Source organism: Lampris incognitus, chromosome 1 (assembly GCF_029633865.1).
Source record: "Lampris incognitus isolate fLamInc1 chromosome 1, fLamInc1.hap2, whole genome shotgun sequence".
NCBI classification, from domain to species: domain Eukaryota; kingdom Metazoa; phylum Chordata; class Actinopteri; order Lampriformes; family Lampridae; genus Lampris; species Lampris incognitus.
The window spans coordinates 14315155-14334350 of NC_079211.1; the positions used below are offsets into that span (position 1 = coordinate 14315155).

Consider the following 19196-nt stretch of genomic DNA (forward strand, 5'->3'; position numbering starts at 1 on the left):
CCAGCTGGAATAATGAGCTGGCCAAAGGAAGAGGTAAAAGCCACAAATATCAGGGCAGGGAAACTCCTCACAATGCACAGAGGGTTTCATCCGAAGTCCAACAGCCAGAGACTATACGATAAATGAAAAATTGGTGGCCAAGGGTTAGTGAGCGTCAGAGCCACTATCCAGGATGAAACAAGGAACATCAACGAGTACATCAGAAAGAGGGTACCCCAGAATGAACTGCTGAGTGAGCACCTTAGGCAGCAGAAGACAGAAAGTGGGGAGGAAGAAGAAGAAGAGGCGATATCATGGAAGAATGAGCCCTTCCATAGGATGTAATATAGACAGATAGAAGAAGTGGCTGATATCAAGAAATCCTACCAGTGGTGAGAAAAGGCTGGACTGAAGGACAGCACAGAGGCTCTGATCATAGCAGCACAAGAACAGGCACTCAGCACCAGATCAGTTGAAGCAAAGGTCTACCACACCAGACAAGACGTTAGATGCAGGCTGGGCAAAGACACCCCGAGACAGTTCAACACTTAGTAGCAGGGTGTAAAATTCTAGCTGAAAAAGCGTACGCTGAAAGGCATAACCAGGTGGCTGGGATAGTGTACAGGAACATCTGTACTGAATGCAGACTGGAAGTCCCCAAGTCCAAATGGAAGACATGCCAAAGGTGATTCAGAATGGCAGAGCTAAGATCCTGTGGGACTTCCCAAGTTCCAGACTGACAGGCAGGTGCTGGCTAACCAGCAATGCAGAGCAAAGTCAACATCAGGAAAAAAGACACAGACACTTTATTATTTGTCATTGTACATGCATACAATGAAATTCATTTTCTGCATTCAACCCATCCTATTGTATAGAAGCAGTGGGCAGCCACAGTGCAGCACCCGGGGACCAACTCCAGTTCTTTTTTTGCTATTGCCTTGGTCAGGGGCACAGGCAGGAGTATTAACCCTAACATGCACGTTATTGATGGTGGGAGGAAACTGGAGCATCCCGGAAGAAACCCACGCAAATGTGGGGAGAACACACAAACTCCACACAGACAGGACCTGGGACAGCCTGGGGTTCAAATCCAGGACCTTCTTGCTAACCAGTGCTAACCACTGGGCCGCTGTGCTGCCCACAGGGCCACCGCACTGCCAAGCATGAGAAGCTAGAGAAAGACCAAGGGCTGAAGGAAGACCTAGATCGGATGTGGAAAGTGAAATCCACAGTAGTCCCAGTGGTAATAGGAGCACTAGGGGCTATGACCCCCAAACTGGGAGAGTGGCTCCAGCAGATTCTAGGAACATCTGAGGTCTCTGTCCAGAGGAGTGCAAGTCCTACAAACAGCTAAGATACTGCACAGAACCCCTAAACTCCCAGGCTTCTGGTAGAGGACCCAAGCTTGAGGAAGACGCACACCAACAGAATATAACACAGTGGTTAATACCTTTCCAGTATAGAACAAATAGGACAATGGACACTGAGCAGCACATTTGTGTCTGAACATTAAAATCCTGCAATGAGCAAACACAGCTGACCTCATATGTGGCCTCAGTGTACAGAATCTTACAGCTCAGTGACTGTGGCCAAAGTTTGCAAGGGAGTCAGAGATCACAAATGTACAAAGAAATAAAAATCTTGAGTTTTCGGCTCTAGAACAAATTGCATAGAAACAGTTCCTTTTTATATTTCTAACTACAAAATGACAACACCGGCATAATGTTCCCAAATAAAATCTGTGATGTCCAAAGATTTTCTTCAGACTGTTGTTTGATTGCGGTCTCCAGTTGACCCTCCCCAATGTCCCATGAGATTGATGACTTCCAAAACCGAATTCCATAGTGATAGGGGTCCAAGATGTCCACTACATGCTGACAACCCCAAATGACTAAATGTTATCAATGCAGTAAAAATAGCAATGTTGCATTTTTCAAAAAGTTCCAGTTCAGGGACGACTAGAGCTTTTTCATTAGTGTATGAGCAAGTATTGGTTTTAAAATCAAAGGGGAGGGGGGCTTTACTTTGCATCTATCAAACATAGATGGGCACATAAAACTAGGTCATGTTTGTCATGGATCTCTTGTAAAAGGCAGGCTACTGCAAAAGTAAATGACACGCATCAGTGATTTCATGAGTATTTGGTTTGAAACCTCACTGCCACTATAGATTTACCACACAGTAGATGCAGTTGTACTATAAATAATTTTGCCATGACCCCCCCCCCCATTATGAGACTTGGTAAAAGTAATGGAGCATGCTAACATCGTGCTACATGTTGAACCATCAGATGCTTAACCAATCATGTACTCTGACAAACACATTTGTCAGTCCATCATAATTCATAAAAAAAATGACTTATTCCAGAGGCTCCTTCAGCAAACACCAAAATGTCCGTTTTATTTCATTTCATTTTGTTCAGAGTGGGTGACAGTGTATAATATCTCTGCAGGCCCCTCATTCATAAAGACGGTGCAATAGGCGAGAGAAGGCTGCCAAGCATCAGTAAGTAAATTGCTTCTGCTTAGTTTAACTGAGCAGTTTTATTGTTTCTACTTCTTTCTACTGTCCAGCAACAGATGGTGTCGCTCATTAAATTGGAAACAAATTAAAAAATAGGAAGAAAAAAAAACACACCTTACATCTCTGTGCGTCTTTGCTAAAACTAAGAAGACATTAGAAGAATTTCGTTATTGAGGCTAAAATAATACAGTAAATCTACTGCAGAGGTTTTCGAACTCAAACTATTGATCAGCTATTGACAATCCCTTCAACAAACTTTTTAACCCGGTCTATCTATAGTCTTGGAAACAGCAGCAGGTTGCCCCTAATAGGACTTCTATAGTGTCGTCTAAATGTTGGGGCTCTTGCACATGTGGGGGGGGGGTGTAAGCAAATAGTTAATTTGTAATAATTGAGGAAAAACATACATGTATGAAAACTGAGACAGGTAACGGCGCTGCATATGAGTCTAGTCTCTCAATAGGCCCTAATCACTGAGGCAGGAGCGGCTGAAAAAGGGAGCACTTCTTCCATATGACGTCCTGACAGCAACAGAGTGGAGAGGTGGGCGGTGTTACACCAGGGGGGCTTAGTTCCCCAGAAAAGACCTCGTTTATTTTTCCCATTCACAACGTCACATGACTGGCCGTTCAAGCGTTTCTGAGAGTTGGTTGTGAAACTCTCCCGGTTGAATTATCAGTATAATTAGCAACTGCACTGAAAAAAACCATCTGATTCCTTGGGGGGGGGGGGGGGGGTCAAAGGAAAAGACTTTCTATGCAACAGATGAGTCAACTGCGAGCCCCAAATGTACATTGTGCGACTGACTAACAACTCCTTTCTGTCTCTGCGTTGTGTAGCTGAGTGAGACACACACCGGAGGTGGGGACCTGTGGGGTTTATTTTCCTTCACAGAAAAAAGAAAAAAACACAGGTACCGTCAAATATCTTGTCCTCTGCATCTCCCCATACAGCTCCGAGCATACGTGCTCACTCACAGCATAAAAACATAAAAATATAACCATATGTAATAAACATAAAAACAGTATAAGATATAATGAAGGCACTGTATAAAACAATATCCAAAATAAAATAAACAAAAAGTGCAATGAAAACAGTGTAAAACACATTTGTCATAGTACAAATCATTAACTTTTACGCACATCAACCCATTTTCTTTAATAGTGCAAAAATATAAGAAACATATACTAAAGTAAATACTTTAAACCAGCAGACCTTCACGGGGGGGGGGGGGGGGGGCACGGGCATCAGTCACATATCTTGTCCTCTCCATCTCTCCATCCATCAATCCATTATCCGAACCGCTTATCCTGCTCTCAGGATCGCCATACTACAAAAAAAATAAAAAATAAAAATACAGCACTACAAAAATACAAAACTCACGTGAAACACTATACAAAACATCGCATCACCACGAGGAGACGCCATTAAAATCCAACCATTGCATGCTGTCTATTAACCCACGAGACCAGCGTGTACAAAACCCCGTTGATGCTAGTGTAGCGGGAACCCAGGGAGCAGGCGGGAATCGAACCTGGGTTCCCCGCACCACGGGCAACTATGCTAATTAGTCAACTAAAGGGCCCGACCTGTTAGCCAAGGGCTAGCAAGTCTACACAGCCGTGGTCGTACACTGTTAAACTAGCACGAGGCTAATTAAATTAGCCAAACACACATGAATAATACGGTCTAAATCAAAATTACAAGGCATTTATACAATGGAGGATAGACCAATAAATTCGTTAGCACCTCACATTACTGTGTGTATCACAGTAATGTGAAACCTTTATAATCAATGGCCATGATTTCGGCTGGTAAATGTTGATTTCGGAAAATCAGCTGGTACTGATTTTCAAGAATAAGGGTGATGTGCAGAGCTGTAGTAACTACAGAGGTATGAAGATTATCAGCCACACCATAAAGCTATGGGAAAGAGTTGTGGAAGCTAGGTTAAGAGCAGAGGTGATGATTAGTGAGCAGCAGTATGGTTTCATACCACGAAAGAGTACTACAGATCCGATGTTTGCTTTGAGTGTTGATGGGGAAGTATAGAGAAGGTCAGAAGTGTGGTATGGTATGAGGAAGTCGGGTGTGGCAGAGAAGTATGTAAGAGTAGTGCAGGATATGTATGTGGGCAGTGTGACAGTGGTGAGGTGTGGGGTAGGAAGGTGGTGGTGGGATGTAATCCTTTCTTGTTTGCAATGGTGATGGACAAGTTGACGGACGAGATAAGGCAGGAGTCTCCGTGGACTATGATGTTGGCGGATGACATTGTGATCTGTAGTGAGAGTAGGGAGCAGGTTGAGGAGAGCCTGGAGAGGTGGAGGTATGTACTGGAGAGAAAAGGAATGAAAGTCAGTATGAGCAAGACTGAATATACGTATATGCGTGAAGAAGAGGGAGCACGGTGGAATGGTGAAGATGCAAGGAGTAGAGGTGACTATAATATGCTGTGCCTGGGCACTATGTACGCATATACAGACCGACGACAGGCATGCTATTTTCTGTAACTTAATTCACCACGATGTCAATACAATATATCCGGCCCGTCCTCTAATAGCGTCCCTACATCAACCCCGCACTATATATATATATGTTCCCACACATATCCTATCAGTACATCTCCCCCTTTTAACTTAATGTCAGACTTTCTTAAAAGTGCTTTTCTTTCTTCACTAAGCATGTCACTTATCTTGAACAATAAACATGTTGATTGTGGACTTCAGGGGGCCTAGAAACTGCAGTCACTACCCCATACACATCAATGGGGTGGAAATGGAGGGTGCCTCCAGCTTTCAATTCCTCAGAGTCCACATCAACGAGGATCTTTCCTGGATATCAAACACCCAGGCCCTTGTGAAAAAGGCCCAACAATGCCTGCATTTCCTGAGGAGGCTGAAGAATGCCCGTCTATCCCCCAAAATTCTCACCAACTTCTACCACTGCACCATAGAGAGCATCCTGACCAGCTGCATCTCAGTGTGGTACACCAACTGCACATTAGTAGATCAGGAAGCTCTGCAGTGGGTCGTCAAGGCGGCCCAGCATATCACCGGTACCCAGCTCCCAGCCATAAAAGACATTTATCACAAACGCTACCATCGAAGGGGTCTCAGCATCAGCAGGGATCCCACCCACACCAACCATGGACTGTTCTCCCCCTGCATTCTGGGAGGTGTTACGGGAGCCTCAGAGCCCGCACTACCAGGCTCAAAAACAGCTTCTTTCCCCAAGCTGTTACCTACCTGAACCTGGCTACCCACTGAATGTCCGTAAATATGTTTATACTCGTGCTCCTTTTTTTAAACTTATCTTTAACTTTTAGTCTGCATCTGTATATATCTTGTTATCTTATACTGTTTGTCTATGTCTGTCTCGCACAGTTTGGCAAAGCCGCAGCCCTTATTTCGTTTTTAACATGTGCCTGCACATTGTTTATAATGACAATAAATACGTTGAAGTGAATTAAATGCTTTTTTTGTGCAGCAAATCAGCTCTTCGTCTCCATAATGGCAGACCCACTTTGAATTTGATAAACACTGTCAAAGATGATAACCAGTCACTTATTGTCTATCCTATCGTCCTCTTTTTTTAACGATGGCATTACCGTTTTAACTAAATTTCCAAAAATCCACCAAAAATTGTAGATTTACTCAAAGCAGTCCCAGTCCTCACAGTAACGTCAAACTGGGCCGCCCCCACCACGTGTCGCTGCTCCGATTTGTGGGTAGCAATTGAAAAGCAAGGCGAATGAACTAAATGCGGGGGGGGGGGAGTAGTATTTGTAAGATTTTTTTTTAGTCCTAAGCTATTCTTATAGAGCTTTAGACCGTGTCGATGCTATTTTGTTGAACATTTTTTAACAGACGCTGTAGGCTCTGTAATCGGGCAGGCTCTAGGACCATGAAGCGCCGTTTCGATGACGGCAGTCCAAAGGGATATTATGGCAGGAATCACCCCAGGTTCACCAAAGAATAATCGTAATGTCAGTCCATAAGGCCTGTTTTCGTACGAGAATCAACACTAGGTTGGGTTAAGTTTGCCACGTTTGTTTATACGATAGATTACGAAGTCGCTGGGTCATTCGTTCATCTGTCAGCTGGTTATGGAGCACATCAGACTACCCAAGGTAATAACCACGGGCTTCTGACAGCAGTGAATTACATCTTACATTTTACCCAGCCGACGATGTTGATACAGCTTGAAATCACCGCCCCCCCCTCCCTCCTCTTTTTCTTTCTTTCTTTCTTCCTTTCTTTCTTTCTTTCTTTTTAATTCAGACCATTAGGACAACATTCGCTCCATTATGGGCGTGTGGCTGGAAGCCACGTAGGCAGCCAGTTCCTTCCTCTTGTCCGTCATCATTATGCTCTGAGATTTCATGATAAGTTTTTTTTGCAAAGGGCACACGTGTCATTATCGCTTTCAAGGCTGTCCCGCTTCCTCCCCTAGGTGGAACATGTCAGACTCATTGACAGGATTTCGACCAGGAGGTCCAGTCTGGGCACGCTGTACCTGACAGCCACCCACACCATCTTTGTAGAGAACGAGACGGAGATGCGCAGTGAAACATGGGTAGGCAGCGGCTCGTAATCAGGGAGAGATGATGAAAAATATTTTTATGATCACTTAATTGGCCATGCAATCAGATTAATGCACACAGGTCTGTTTCAGTTGCATTGGTATAGAGGGATGTATCTGCAACTCATGTTACCACAGTGGTGATACAGTAACAGTACTCACATTCATTGCAGCAAAGTGCAAGAGCTATGACAGGCAGTAGACCATGTATTTTGCTTTAAAATATATATTTATCGTTCAAACTCTACATGTAGGTAGTATACTTTATTGTTGCAACGTAAGACCCTTGGTCTGAGAATGCCATAAGCATGATAAATTATGTAATCACAACACTGTAAGAATAAACGAGTATCACAGTATTCTTTTTATCTTATCAGGTGCTTCACAGTTTGGTGTGCAGCGTGGAAAAACAAGCCACCACAACCACTGGATGTCCACTGCTCATTCACTGCAAAAACTTCCAGAGTCTTCATTTTCTCCTTCCTTTGGAGAGGGATTGTCATGATGTGCAAGTGTCCCTGCAGCGACTCTCTCAGCCAGGTGACTTCTCATTGTGTTAAGATGATAGTGAAAGATGGGTTTCTTGGGTAAATTTGGTTTGTCTGCCCTCTGGACCGTACCATCTCCCAAATCAGAACACTTCTGTTGGTCAAACTCTTGACGTGAGACAGCTTTATGTCTTACAGAGCACTACGAGGAGCTGTATTGCTTCTCTTATAACCCCAACACAAACAAGGAAAAGAAACAGCAGGAGTGGGACTTCTTGGACCTCAAGGCTGATTACAACCGGCAGGGAATACCGAACTCTCTGTGGAAGCTGTCATCCGTTAATAAAGACTACAAGGTTAGTAGGCCTTCATCTACAACATGATGTGCCAGTATTTACCTAAACATCTGAAACAATTTTATTGTGCCAGGCCCCAGACCGAAAACACTCACAAGGAGCACCACTTCTGTTAACTGGCTAATGTGTTAGTCCATGTCCTATTCCCATATTACTGGCTGCATCACTCACTAAACTACCTAATACCTAATTTGACTGTTAAATGCTTGACCGCATGAGTGGAGTCATGTCACTGAGATTAGCAATTAGGCAATTGTCTTTTCTTTAATTTTGTTGAGTTAGGACCTCAGGAAGTCTTAGGAGTGCATTTCTGAAATCGTTGGCCTACCTCTCTAAACCCACCCTCAGGAGACTCAGCACAGCTATGCAAGCCTTTTTCATATTCGTACCTTAACATCTTGCGTATATTCACCTGCCATCTATCACCAACCTGATATCCACATTTAGATGTACATTACAGCTACACTGTCAGAAAGCTTAACATTGATATAAGGTCAGATATGTACTTCTCCCCACTATCCAGTATTTGATCTTACAGATGGAATACAAAACAACAACCGTTTAGTTGTAATTTTGCTATTCTAATATCTAATTTAGCCAGCAGTTATACTATACAGTGACATTGGAACTATTTTCTCAGAGGGGATGCTGCAATTGGGGGAGGGGGGCATGGACTACATCACCCCTTGCCCCTTCTCACTTCTTTCGTGATGCCCCAGCAGCCCTACCCTGGACAGCTCTGTCCAACACAGCAGTGCTGATTAGACTGATCTATTAATGAGCCTGACACAAGGCTTTAACGTCAAATAATTTGAGAAGTATACAGCTATTAAGACAACTAGAAAGTAAGATGTCTTTATGTATGCTCAATATGCTCAGGTAAGGAAATCACAGAAAGTTGAATCAGTTCATCTGGACACAGATGTTGTATCAACTCTCTGTGATGGAAAGTAAGATGTAGATGTTTGCAAAGCATCTTTATTATCATGACAATAAAAATGGTTCATATCAAAGAGGCATAGTCACGCATGCTCATATCAATTGTGAAACCTTAATAAAATCCTTTAGTAAACAGTGCAAAAATCAAAACTCGTAAGGCAGATCATAGGCTATTGAAGGTAAATATAGCCTACTTGAACAAGAGACCACTTCTGTATGAAGGCTGGCTACTCCATATAGTCATATATCTAAAAACAAATAGCTTGAAACAGAACATGAGGCCAAACTAAAATAGGCACAAATAGAAAAATAGGCACTTAGTTGGCTCAGAGGGAGGTTTTGAAAAGAAATCAAATATCCATTTTTGTGACACTAGCTTGACTTGTAGCTGAAAATTGTGCAAACACAACATTCATTGTACGTTGTCCGTCTTGGGAGAGAGATCTGTCCTCTGTTGCTCTCCCTGAGGTTTCGTCCTATTTTTTCTCCCTGTTAAAGGTTTTTTTTTTTTTTTTAGGGAGTTGTTCCTTATCCTACGTGAGGGTCTAAGGGCAGGATGTTGTGTTGCTGTAAAGCCCCCTGAGGCAAACTTGTAATTTGTGACATTGGGCTTTACAAATAAAATTGACTTGATTTGAACTGACTTGAGCCACTTGCTTAATTTGACCCCACTTGCTAGCTAACCAGGTCAACGTGTGCATGCAGCAAAAGTTCTAACATGCAAAAATTACTCTGACTGTATACGTCTATACGTCAGACTGCATATACTACATGCACTTCATGTTAGCATGTGCTGTTTACTGACTGCAGACGTTTTCATTCATTATTTTGTATTTTATGAATGCACACACATAGGCTGCAGCATGTGATGTATTAAACTTTATTAACATGGGTCAACAGTTTTTCTCCGTAGGTGGCCCAGGAGCCCTTCTTGGCTCAAGATGACATGATGCATGAAGTGCTTTGAGCAGGCGACAGGCTTATCATTTCTGACAGTCACGCAACTAGGCTATGAAATATTAAGACAAAAATGGAAGTCAGACATTTCAAGCACCAATTATTTCATTCTAATTTGGAAAACTATACCACTTTTTTTTTATCTCTGTTTGTTTTCCCAGGTGAGTGACACTTACCCTGCAGACCTCTACGTACCTAAATCGGCCACACGCCCGGTCATTGTTGGGAGCTCCAAATTTCGAAGCAGAGGCAGATTTCCCACCCTGTCGTACTACTGCAAGGACAAGCAAGTAAGTTGATCAGTTAGAGCATCACGTAAGTTATTCATATCCCTTTCCCATGCATTTCTTTCATCAAATGTACCCACTAGCATATTGACAAACCAGGACTTGCAACTAAGTCATATGTAAGTCATTTTGTGAATCAACATTAACACTCACCTTACATAGAGACCGAACCATGAAAGTGTAGTAAACCTTTATTCAGATTTTTTTTTTTGAGCTGAAAACATGTTGGTATGGGCCCAGGGAGGCAGAACTGATGATGAATTTAACAAAAAATGAGTCACATCACAAAAACACGTTGAGAGAGGGAATCTAGCCTGTTTTTTTTGTTGTTTTTTTTAATTATTGTTATTATTTTCTTTTCTTATTTCTGGACAAGACCATGTAATTGGTTCTCAAGTAACAAGTAAGTCTCAAGTCTTGACACTGAAGACCAAGTAAAGTCCCAAGTAAAGCTGTTTAAGTCTGAAGTCAAGTCACAAGTTATGCGAATCAGGTCAACTCAAGTCTAAAGTCCTTAAATTGAATTTTTCTAAACAAGTCCTTATTTGTTTTTGGTCAAATTTGAATTCATTTTAATTTCCTAAACCAACAATTGTTTTCCCTTGTAAAAGTGAAAATATTCAAGAGTTTTTTTTTTTATTTTGTCAAATATTTTTTTTATTACAATTTCAAATATACTACATGAAAATCCCGTAGATGTATGAGTTATGATTTTTGGCCACATGGTTACAACTCTCACAAGTCTCAAGTAAGTCAAGAATGAAAGCTGTTCAAATCCGAGTCAGGTCTAAGTCTTATTTTACTCTTTTTCAAGTCTTTGAAGTCATCAAATTAATGACCCGAGTCTGACTCGAGTTGAAGTCACAGTGACTCGAGTCCACAACTCTGGGGGAAAACACGCTTTACAATAAACCCACTTCGACTTGCCTACTTATAGGAGCATGAATGACACAGAGACTCACTGGCACACATGGAGTTCAGTATGTTAAATCAGTAAAATATGAAGTGTGGGGCAGCAAGGTGGCATGGCGGTCTATTCCGTTGCCTACCAACACGGGAATCGCCGGTTCGAATCCCTGTGTTACCTCCGGCTTGGTTGGGCGTCCCTACAGACACAATTGGCCGTGTCTGTGGGTGGGAAGCCGGATTTGGGTGTGTGTCCTGGTCGCTGCACTAGCGCCTCCTCTGGTCAGTCGGGGCGCCGGTTCGGGGGGGAGGAGGGGGACTGGGGGGAATAGTGTGATCCTCCCACCCTGGCAAAACTCCTCACTGTCAGGTGAAAAGAAGCGGCTGGTGACTCCACATGTATAAGAGGAGGCATGTGGTAGTCTGCAGCCGTCCCCGGCTCGGCAGAGGGGGTGGAGCAGCGACCGGGACAGCTTGGAAGAGTGGGGTAATTGGCCGAATGCAACGAGGGGGGAAAAGGGGGGGGAATCTCTCCCGAAAAAAAGAAGCGAGTAGAATGGCGACATGCTGGTGTTAGCCAACTCAACACTCTGGGTGAGAAGCTGGAGGGAGGTGTTCAATTACAACAGCAGCACCTTCAGTCTAACCCACACCACCACCACTGTCCTCTCTACCCCCACTCCCTTTGTTCACCTTTTCCACGTTGTGAGTCGGTGGAAACAGGCTAAAAACGAATGCTCTCTTACTCTTTAAATGTAATAATACAACTAGTAAGTTGTTAGTGAAGGTCACACCGGGCTGATGGATCCATTCCAGTTCAGATGAACTGACACCCAAGTTTACAGATTTTATTTGTTTGCCCAGGTCCCAATATCAAGGGTTCCCTTCTGACACATAAATGTTCTTTCCAGTGCTCTGACATTTGTAAAATAGCTGCAGTATAGGACTTTAAATTGCTTAAGCAGGAAAATAGAGAGGGACATAGAGCCGCTCTGTCATGCTCTCAAATAACTTATAACAAACCCCCTTTTAAAAGAGCGGTCATAATTTGTGTTTCTGAAAGGCCTTAAGATAAACTAGGAATAACCCAGATCATTCATTTGTCATTCTTTTCGTCCTTGATTGGACATTTGGGAGTGCTTTACTATATATGTTGAAGGTCAGCCTTCCAGGGCTGGGGATCCAGTGTGCGAAGCTCAGTTTGGGCAAACGGTCTCTACTCCACCGCTTGAGCCATACAGAGGAATCACAGAAGAGGGCTTTGCTCTTTCCTTGGCAAGTCACATAATGCAGTTATGAAGAATACACACTCCATCAATTCGGCTTCAAATCTAGAAGAAGAAAAAAGGCGAGGTTATGTTGTACTCTCGCTTCTAGAAGTGTGCTGGCCGGCCACCTCACTACTTTCCTTCCACATCCTCTTCAATTGTTGAGAATTTAGCAGCACTGTTGTCTGCAGTGCACACTTTGACTGAATTAAATGTGACTTTGTACGCTTGCATTGTGTGCTGCAGTGTACGTGCAGGGTCCGGGGCTAAAGCCTGCATCTCTCATCCCCTCCTCCCCAGGCTGCCATCTGCCGTAGCAGCCAGCCTCTGTCGGGCTTCAGCGCGCGCTGCCTGGAGGACGAACAGATGCTGGAGGCCATAATGAAGTCCAACCCCTGCAGCGACTTCATGTATGTGGTGGACACCAGACCCAAGGTGAGCTCTTTCGGGGCCGGGAACGGCCTTCGAAAGCTCCAGTCTTACAGTGCTGTGGTGTGTGCACAGGTGGGCCTCATTTTCTGTCCAGTGTTTTGCCAGCTTGGTGTGCTCACAACAAAAGCCTTGAAAAAACATCCTGCCTCCATGCTTGCTTAATACATGATCTATATTACGTAAGGAACATGTGGTTGTAACATGCCCTGTGATGAATTTTGGCATTTGCGTGTGGTATTTACATATCGGTAACTTTCAAGCTTGCTTAATTGTGTTTTTCTGCAAAAAATATCAAATGTAATTTCTAGCAAATGTAATGTTCTAGCTGAATGCGATGGCAAACCGGGCTGCAGGGAAAGGCTATGAAAACGAGGACAACTACTCCAACATCAAGTTTCAGTTCATCGCCATCGAGAACATCCATGTCATGAGGAACAGCCAACAAAAAATGATAGAAGGTAACATGGAGTCACACGAAGATCATCTCCCATAGTCCTGCTGGACTAAGATGGCATTATAAAGATACCAGTGTTACATGATTTTATCACATAGTTTCAGAGTTTGCAAAAAAAAAGCCTCATTTCTGTTTACATCTGTTATTCTTAACACCACTCAAACATGGCGGGAACTCGTGCTGCCCCTGTGGCGTTCGTATTTTTACTCATATAGACATCCTCTGCAATCAGGCCTCAGATGGGCCCATAGGAGAGTTTCTGGGTAATTGGCAGGGGTGTGCATAGGAAGACTTTGAATCCATCTGGATTTCATTCCTGAGCTATTTTGGTTTCCCGGAGTGGACGATCAAGGACCTTATCCCCCTAAGAGCGATTGAGGGCGTGAGAATGATGTGATTGAGAGTATGAAAAATTATAGCTGGACTTAGTTGTGATAACTTCTTGCCCCCTGGCAGCACAAATGAGGTCTGCCCCTTTAAGAGCGCTTGACACGGTGCCTGACATGCAATAATTCTCTTTCTTTCGTTCTTTCCTTTCTTTTTTGTCATTCTTTTTTTCATTCTTTCTGTCTCTCTCTCTCTCTCTCTCTCTCTCTCTCTCTCTCTCTCTCTCTCTCTCTCTCTCTCTCTCTCTGTCTCTCTTCCCTACCCCCAAAGGATTAGTTTAATATTTGTCAAGTCTTTTTTTTTCTCCCCAAGTTGTAATATTTTCCCAGTAGGTAGGCTGTGCTTAGCATTATAAAAAAAAACCCAAGGTTGACTGAACTCGTTCACCTGCTCGCACCCCCTTTGGCAGCCACACAGCTCACCCTCTCCGTCTTCAGATAGGCACTCACATGTCAGCGAACTGTGAGAAAGCGTCCCAGAAAAGAAAAACAAAACAAAACAAACCAAAGCAAAAAAAAATACACTCTCTGTCACATCTGTTAACCGACCTTCTGTCAACACCTTATTGTTGGGAGGGAGCAGATGTTTGTGTGCACAAAGTTATCTCCAGCGTGTGTGAAATGTGAGTGTTTATGCGAGAACTTGTCCTCCGTAAATGAAATGACAACCGCGGAGGAACACTTTGTCAGTTCACCACCGGATTAACTCGCAAATATTTATATTCAGCCCTTAAGATGGAAAATGTGTTTTTGTACCTTGTTTTTCAACAGAAAACAGATACAGAAATGCATTAAGCTTTGTAGTGCAGAGATGGATCTGTGTTTAATGGCCGTGCCCTTGTCATCGTCACTTGTCACGGCTTTGACAGGAATTCTTCAATATCCAGTCATCTTCAATATCTTCAATATCCAGGAATTCTTCTTCATCTTCAATATCTTCGTCTTCAATCTTCATCTACAGCTTCATCTTCAATATCTTCAATATCTAGGAATTCTTCTTCATCTTCAATATCTTCATCTACATCTTCATCTTCAATATCTTCAATATCCAGGAATTCTTCTTCATCTTCATTAGCTTCATCTTCATCTACATCTTCATCTTCGATATCTTCAATATCCATGAATTCTTCTTCATCTTCATTTTCAGTCTTCATCTACATCTTCATCTTCAATATCTTCAATATCCAGGAATTCTCCAATATCCAATATCCAATGAGCTCAGGGGGAAATGGAAAATCACAACACTTGAGCTCAGCTTGTTTGACAAATAAGGAATTGCAGTGACCTACATTTTAACATGTACAAAAATCCATATAAATTCATTTCCCCTGACAGTCTACAGTATTTTGGGAAAAAAATTTAGATTTAATAACGCTCTCTGATCCAGCGTGCTGCGTGTTTCCTGCCTTTGAGACAGCTGTGTTGTGGTTGCAGTGTGTGAGCTGCGTTCCCCCTCCATGTCGGACTTCCTAGAGGGCTTGGAGAGCTCAGGCTGGCTGAAACACATCAAAGCTGTCTTAGATGCTGGTATCTTTGTCACTAAGGTTAGTCTGGGGGGGTTAATCCCCCCTGTCTGCCCCTGCATTGCTCTCAATATTATATTAGTTCATGTTTTCTGTGTCACATCTTTGTGTGTGTGTGTGTGTGTGTATATATGTGTGTGTGTGTGTGCACGTGTATGTTAGCCCATGTAATATTTGCATACACTGGCTTTTCGTGTGAACATCCCCTCATAGCGTGCAGTGTGTGTGTGCATGGGAGTGTGTTACCCCATTTGATATTTGCGTACATTGGATTTTCGTGTGAACATCCCCTCATAGCGTGCACTGTGTGTTTGTGTGTGTGTGTGTGTGTGTGTGTGTGTGTGTGTGTGTGTCTAGGCTATTGCTGAGGAGGGTGTCAGTGTCCTGGTTCACTGCTCAGATGGTTGGGATCGTACTGCCCAGGTGTGTTCAGTGGCCTGTGTGCTGCTGGACCCTTACTACAGGACGCTCAAAGGCTTCATGGTAGTGTTCACACAGAACACGTCTTTCTACTGTTTAAAGCGACAGTCTCGGAAGATTTGCAGGCATTTCTGCACACACACACACACACACACACACACACACACACACACACACACACACACACACACACACACACACACACACACACACACACACACACACACATGCAACAGCATGGGTGACTCTTAAACCTCGAATGAATAGATTGTCATTTTCTGTGTGAATGGCACCTACTTAAAGTACCCGACATCATTTTCAGGCAGGTTTAGATTTTCTCTGTATATTTGAATGGAGCCACATCATTGCCGGCCCACTTTTTAGATAATGTTGGGATGATACCTGGTGGCATCCCTCTGAGAAGAGTCTTCAGCAGGCCCACGCTGTGTTAATCACCCTGGCCTTTTCAGTCATGGGGCTCTTCTAGAGGCACTTTGTGGAAAATAAAAGCAATAGAAATCCATGCTGCCCCCCACATGGGGGGGGGGGTTAAGGGGGTTCATATTTTCTGTAAGAATAAACAGTTTATGAAGCCTCATTCTCAAAAACAACACCACGCTGTACGAAACGACAGTCTTGCCCGTTCCTCACAATGCGAATGTCTCTTCCTGCATCCAGGTTCTCATTGAGAGGGACTGGGTCTCGTTCGGACACAAGTTCTCACACAGGTTTGACACCATGTTATTATTTTCCCATTAACTCAAGAGCGGCACCTGTGATGATTATCGTTACGTTTTGGCGCCTACGGTACGGTTGTCCCCGCAGATGTAACCACCTGGATGGAGACCCGAGGGAGGTGTCCCCCATCGTCGATCAGTTCCTAGAATGTGTGTGGCAGCTGACGGAGCAGTTCCCCTGCGCTTTTGAGTTCAACGAGAGGTTCCTCATCACCATTCACAACCACATCTACTCCTGCCAGTATGGCAACTTCATTGGCAACTGCCGGCGCGAGAGGATGGAGCTGGGGTAAGATTTAAGTGTGGAGACGCCATCCGTTTTTGGGGGTTTTTTTTTGTTCTTTTCAGGTCACAGACATCAAGTTAAAGCTATGGCTCTGAGAGAAGACAGACTCAAGTGAAAGGAAGCGGAATTCCTGTAATATATTACATTAATGGCCTAAGGCGACTATAGATCACACAAGAAACAATTCTTAAATGTTTTATCTTCTTTTTCCCTGTGCGATGAGGTGGGTTTAATCAAGGATGCCACCGAGCCCCGGTGTCGCCAGCCAGACCAATCTGGCAAACTGACCCCCCGTTGATCACAAGCATCAATCTGACCTACTTCCAAGGTTGCTCTGGCTCGCGAGGCTAACTAAAACCAGTCTTTACCCCTCGGCCAGAATGTGAAATGTATGCTGACCGGTTTTGACAGACTGAAAGAGAAGACCCATTCTCTGTGGACGTACCTGTGGAAGAAGCGGACCGACTACATCAACCCCCTGTACAGGCCCGACCAAAGCCAGACTCAAGGTGTTCTCCGTCCCTCTACTGCCCCCTACTGTTTCAAGTATGTTTTCACAAACTGAGGATTTCACCGCAGTTGTTACACTTTTTTTGTTTGAAGTTAGTTGTCAAAAAACATTTCCCGTTATTTTTAAAGACTAAATAGATATATTTTTTTCATAGAGCCAATACAAGTTGCCTCCCTTGAATTATTGTGAGACTAAATACAAAATAATGTAGGTGATTGTCTAAGTGAAGCTAAAGAATAATGAGATTTTAAGTGGTTGGTACGTTCGTTTTAGAGTCTTAGATGGTGTCGTGTGTGTAGGTTCTGGAGAGCACTGTACAACCGCTTTGACAGAGGGATGCATCCTCGCCAGTCTGTTGGAGATTACCTGATGGCCATCCAAGAGGAGACCCAGCAGCTAGAAGAGCAGCTGGCCTCCCACAAAGAGGTAGGACATGGCCGTTCTATTCAGACATCACGGAGGGTTGTTACCCGTGAAATCTTCTCTGAAAGGTGTATAAAAGATGATTGCTGCCATGTCTCATTAAATTCACATTGTCAACAGAAAATAACCAAGTTGGAGAAGGAGCAGGGGTGGAGGGCTGATGTGAAAGCAGCCACCTTCGATAGAAGCCCTGCTGGGTGGACCCCTCCCTCTGGTAACAGCCTGGCTTTGGCCAACACCCCTCAAGACTATGCCGGGGGATTCATTACCAGCAGCCCTTGTCAGCAGAGGGCACCAGAGAACAGCTTGCTCGTGCTACCCGAGGACCTGAGAAAAACCTCTGACCCCAACCTCTCCATCAATAGTGACCAAGAGTCCGGTGTTGCGGACCTCAGCTGCCGTTCGCCCCTCAGCGAGGATAGCTCCAGAGACCCAGACTCTGATGAAGCTGCCTACTCTGCTGCCTGAGTAAGGGTAGCGCTGATGAGACCAAAGGGTGAGGGGAGGTGTATAGCATCTGCAGCTGTCGAAAGGGCCATTGAACAATGAGTGAACTACTGAAACTTCTGGAAAACGATGAGCCATTTGAAAGTGTGTATGTGTGTGCGTGCATGCATGTGTGCATGTATGCATACATGTGTGAATGTGCTTTTTATTTCGGGTACTACTTAAAACTGATTAGTCTTTTGTACTCTGCAGACATTCATTTTGCCTTTTTTTTTCCAAGGTCATGCAAGGAAAATTGTTTTAGGTCTGCCACGCAGCGGCAGGCTGTTTGGGTTTAGCAATTGACCTGACTTGGCTTGCGCCACTCGCTCCATGTGACCACAAAAGTTGATTTTGTCCCGGTACAGTATATACAGTGCTCCACGTGAAAAGGATGCAGTTTCCAGCAGCAAAGAAGGCGTATTTAAACAGAAGGTTTAAATATTACACTGTGTCAACAACGAAATCAAGTAACCTGACTTGCCTCCATAGCTACCCCTTCTAGAGAGTTCAGTTATATTTCCCGAGTTATTGCATGCTGAACTGTAACTGAGGCTCACTGTTTTATAGCAGGGACTTTAGACTCCACACATCACGTCAGGTTACGAATGTAGACCAACGGTTAAAATGTGTGTTTACATGTCACACGTGTGCATATGATTTCAGATGTTCAAATCTCTCTATGCCTAAATATCTAGCACTTTTGATGGGACACCTTTGTCAAACCGAATTCATGGCAATGGGAACCCGTAGTCCTCTTGTACAACTGTTATAATCGTGCATCCTGTAAATAGCAGGACTCCTGTACGCCTAGACAGCAGAAAACAAGAGACAAGAACATGTGAGGACATAGACATACTTTTGCTTGGGGCAGCAGATAGTTGTTTGTCTTTCTGAATATCTGTAGCAACCATGCATTCTCGCTCTCTCTTTCTCTCTGTAACTGTAGAACAACACTAAAAGGCATGAAGAAGCTGGCCATTGGTCACATTCAATGTATTTCATGTATTCAGGTCACTAAGTAAAGCATGTTTAGGTATTTTTGTACGGTGTCCATATCCTCTTGCCGTTTGTAATCCGGCTGTACTGCATGTTACTTTATTTACATCTAGAGGGCCTTATGTTTTGTCATGAAAACATATATATTTTGAATGAAACAGTTATATGTGACTGAAATAATTTGTTCAAATGGTCGAGATGCCAAATTTGTTCTGAATGTGATATATTGCAAACCATGTAGGGTTGTCTTTGAAG

The 19196-nt window shown here is 43.6% G+C and overlaps 1 protein-coding gene across 1 annotated transcript; it reads left to right on the forward strand.

Moving 5' to 3' along the window:
• The first annotated feature begins 6453 nt into the window (after positions 1 to 6453).
• On the forward strand, positions 6454 to 19183 carry mtmr7a (myotubularin related protein 7a). Its single transcript, XM_056282432.1, has 14 exons — positions 6454 to 6631; positions 6955 to 7077; positions 7461 to 7623; positions 7770 to 7927; positions 9985 to 10113; positions 12585 to 12719; positions 13042 to 13174; positions 14991 to 15100; positions 15437 to 15562; positions 16178 to 16227; positions 16325 to 16525; positions 16934 to 17068; positions 17333 to 17459; positions 17577 to 19183. Exons 1-14 carry the CDS (start codon positions 6608 to 6610, stop codon positions 17922 to 17924), a joined length of 1962 nt encoding a protein of 653 aa, XP_056138407.1. The 5' UTR covers positions 6454 to 6607; the 3' UTR covers positions 17925 to 19183.
• Positions 19184 to 19196: the final 13 nt, after the last annotated feature.

Coding starts and splice junctions, on each gene's coding strand:
- mtmr7a (XM_056282432.1), top strand. CDS start 6,608: ATGGAGCACATCAGACTACCCAAG. Junction 15,563..16,177: donor GGACGCTCAAAGGCTTCATG/GTAGTGTTCACA, acceptor TCCTGCATCCAG/GTTCTCATTGAGAGGGACTG. Junction 16,526..16,933: donor CGCGAGAGGATGGAGCTGGG/GTAAGATTTAAG, acceptor CGGTTTTGACAG/ACTGAAAGAGAAGACCCATT.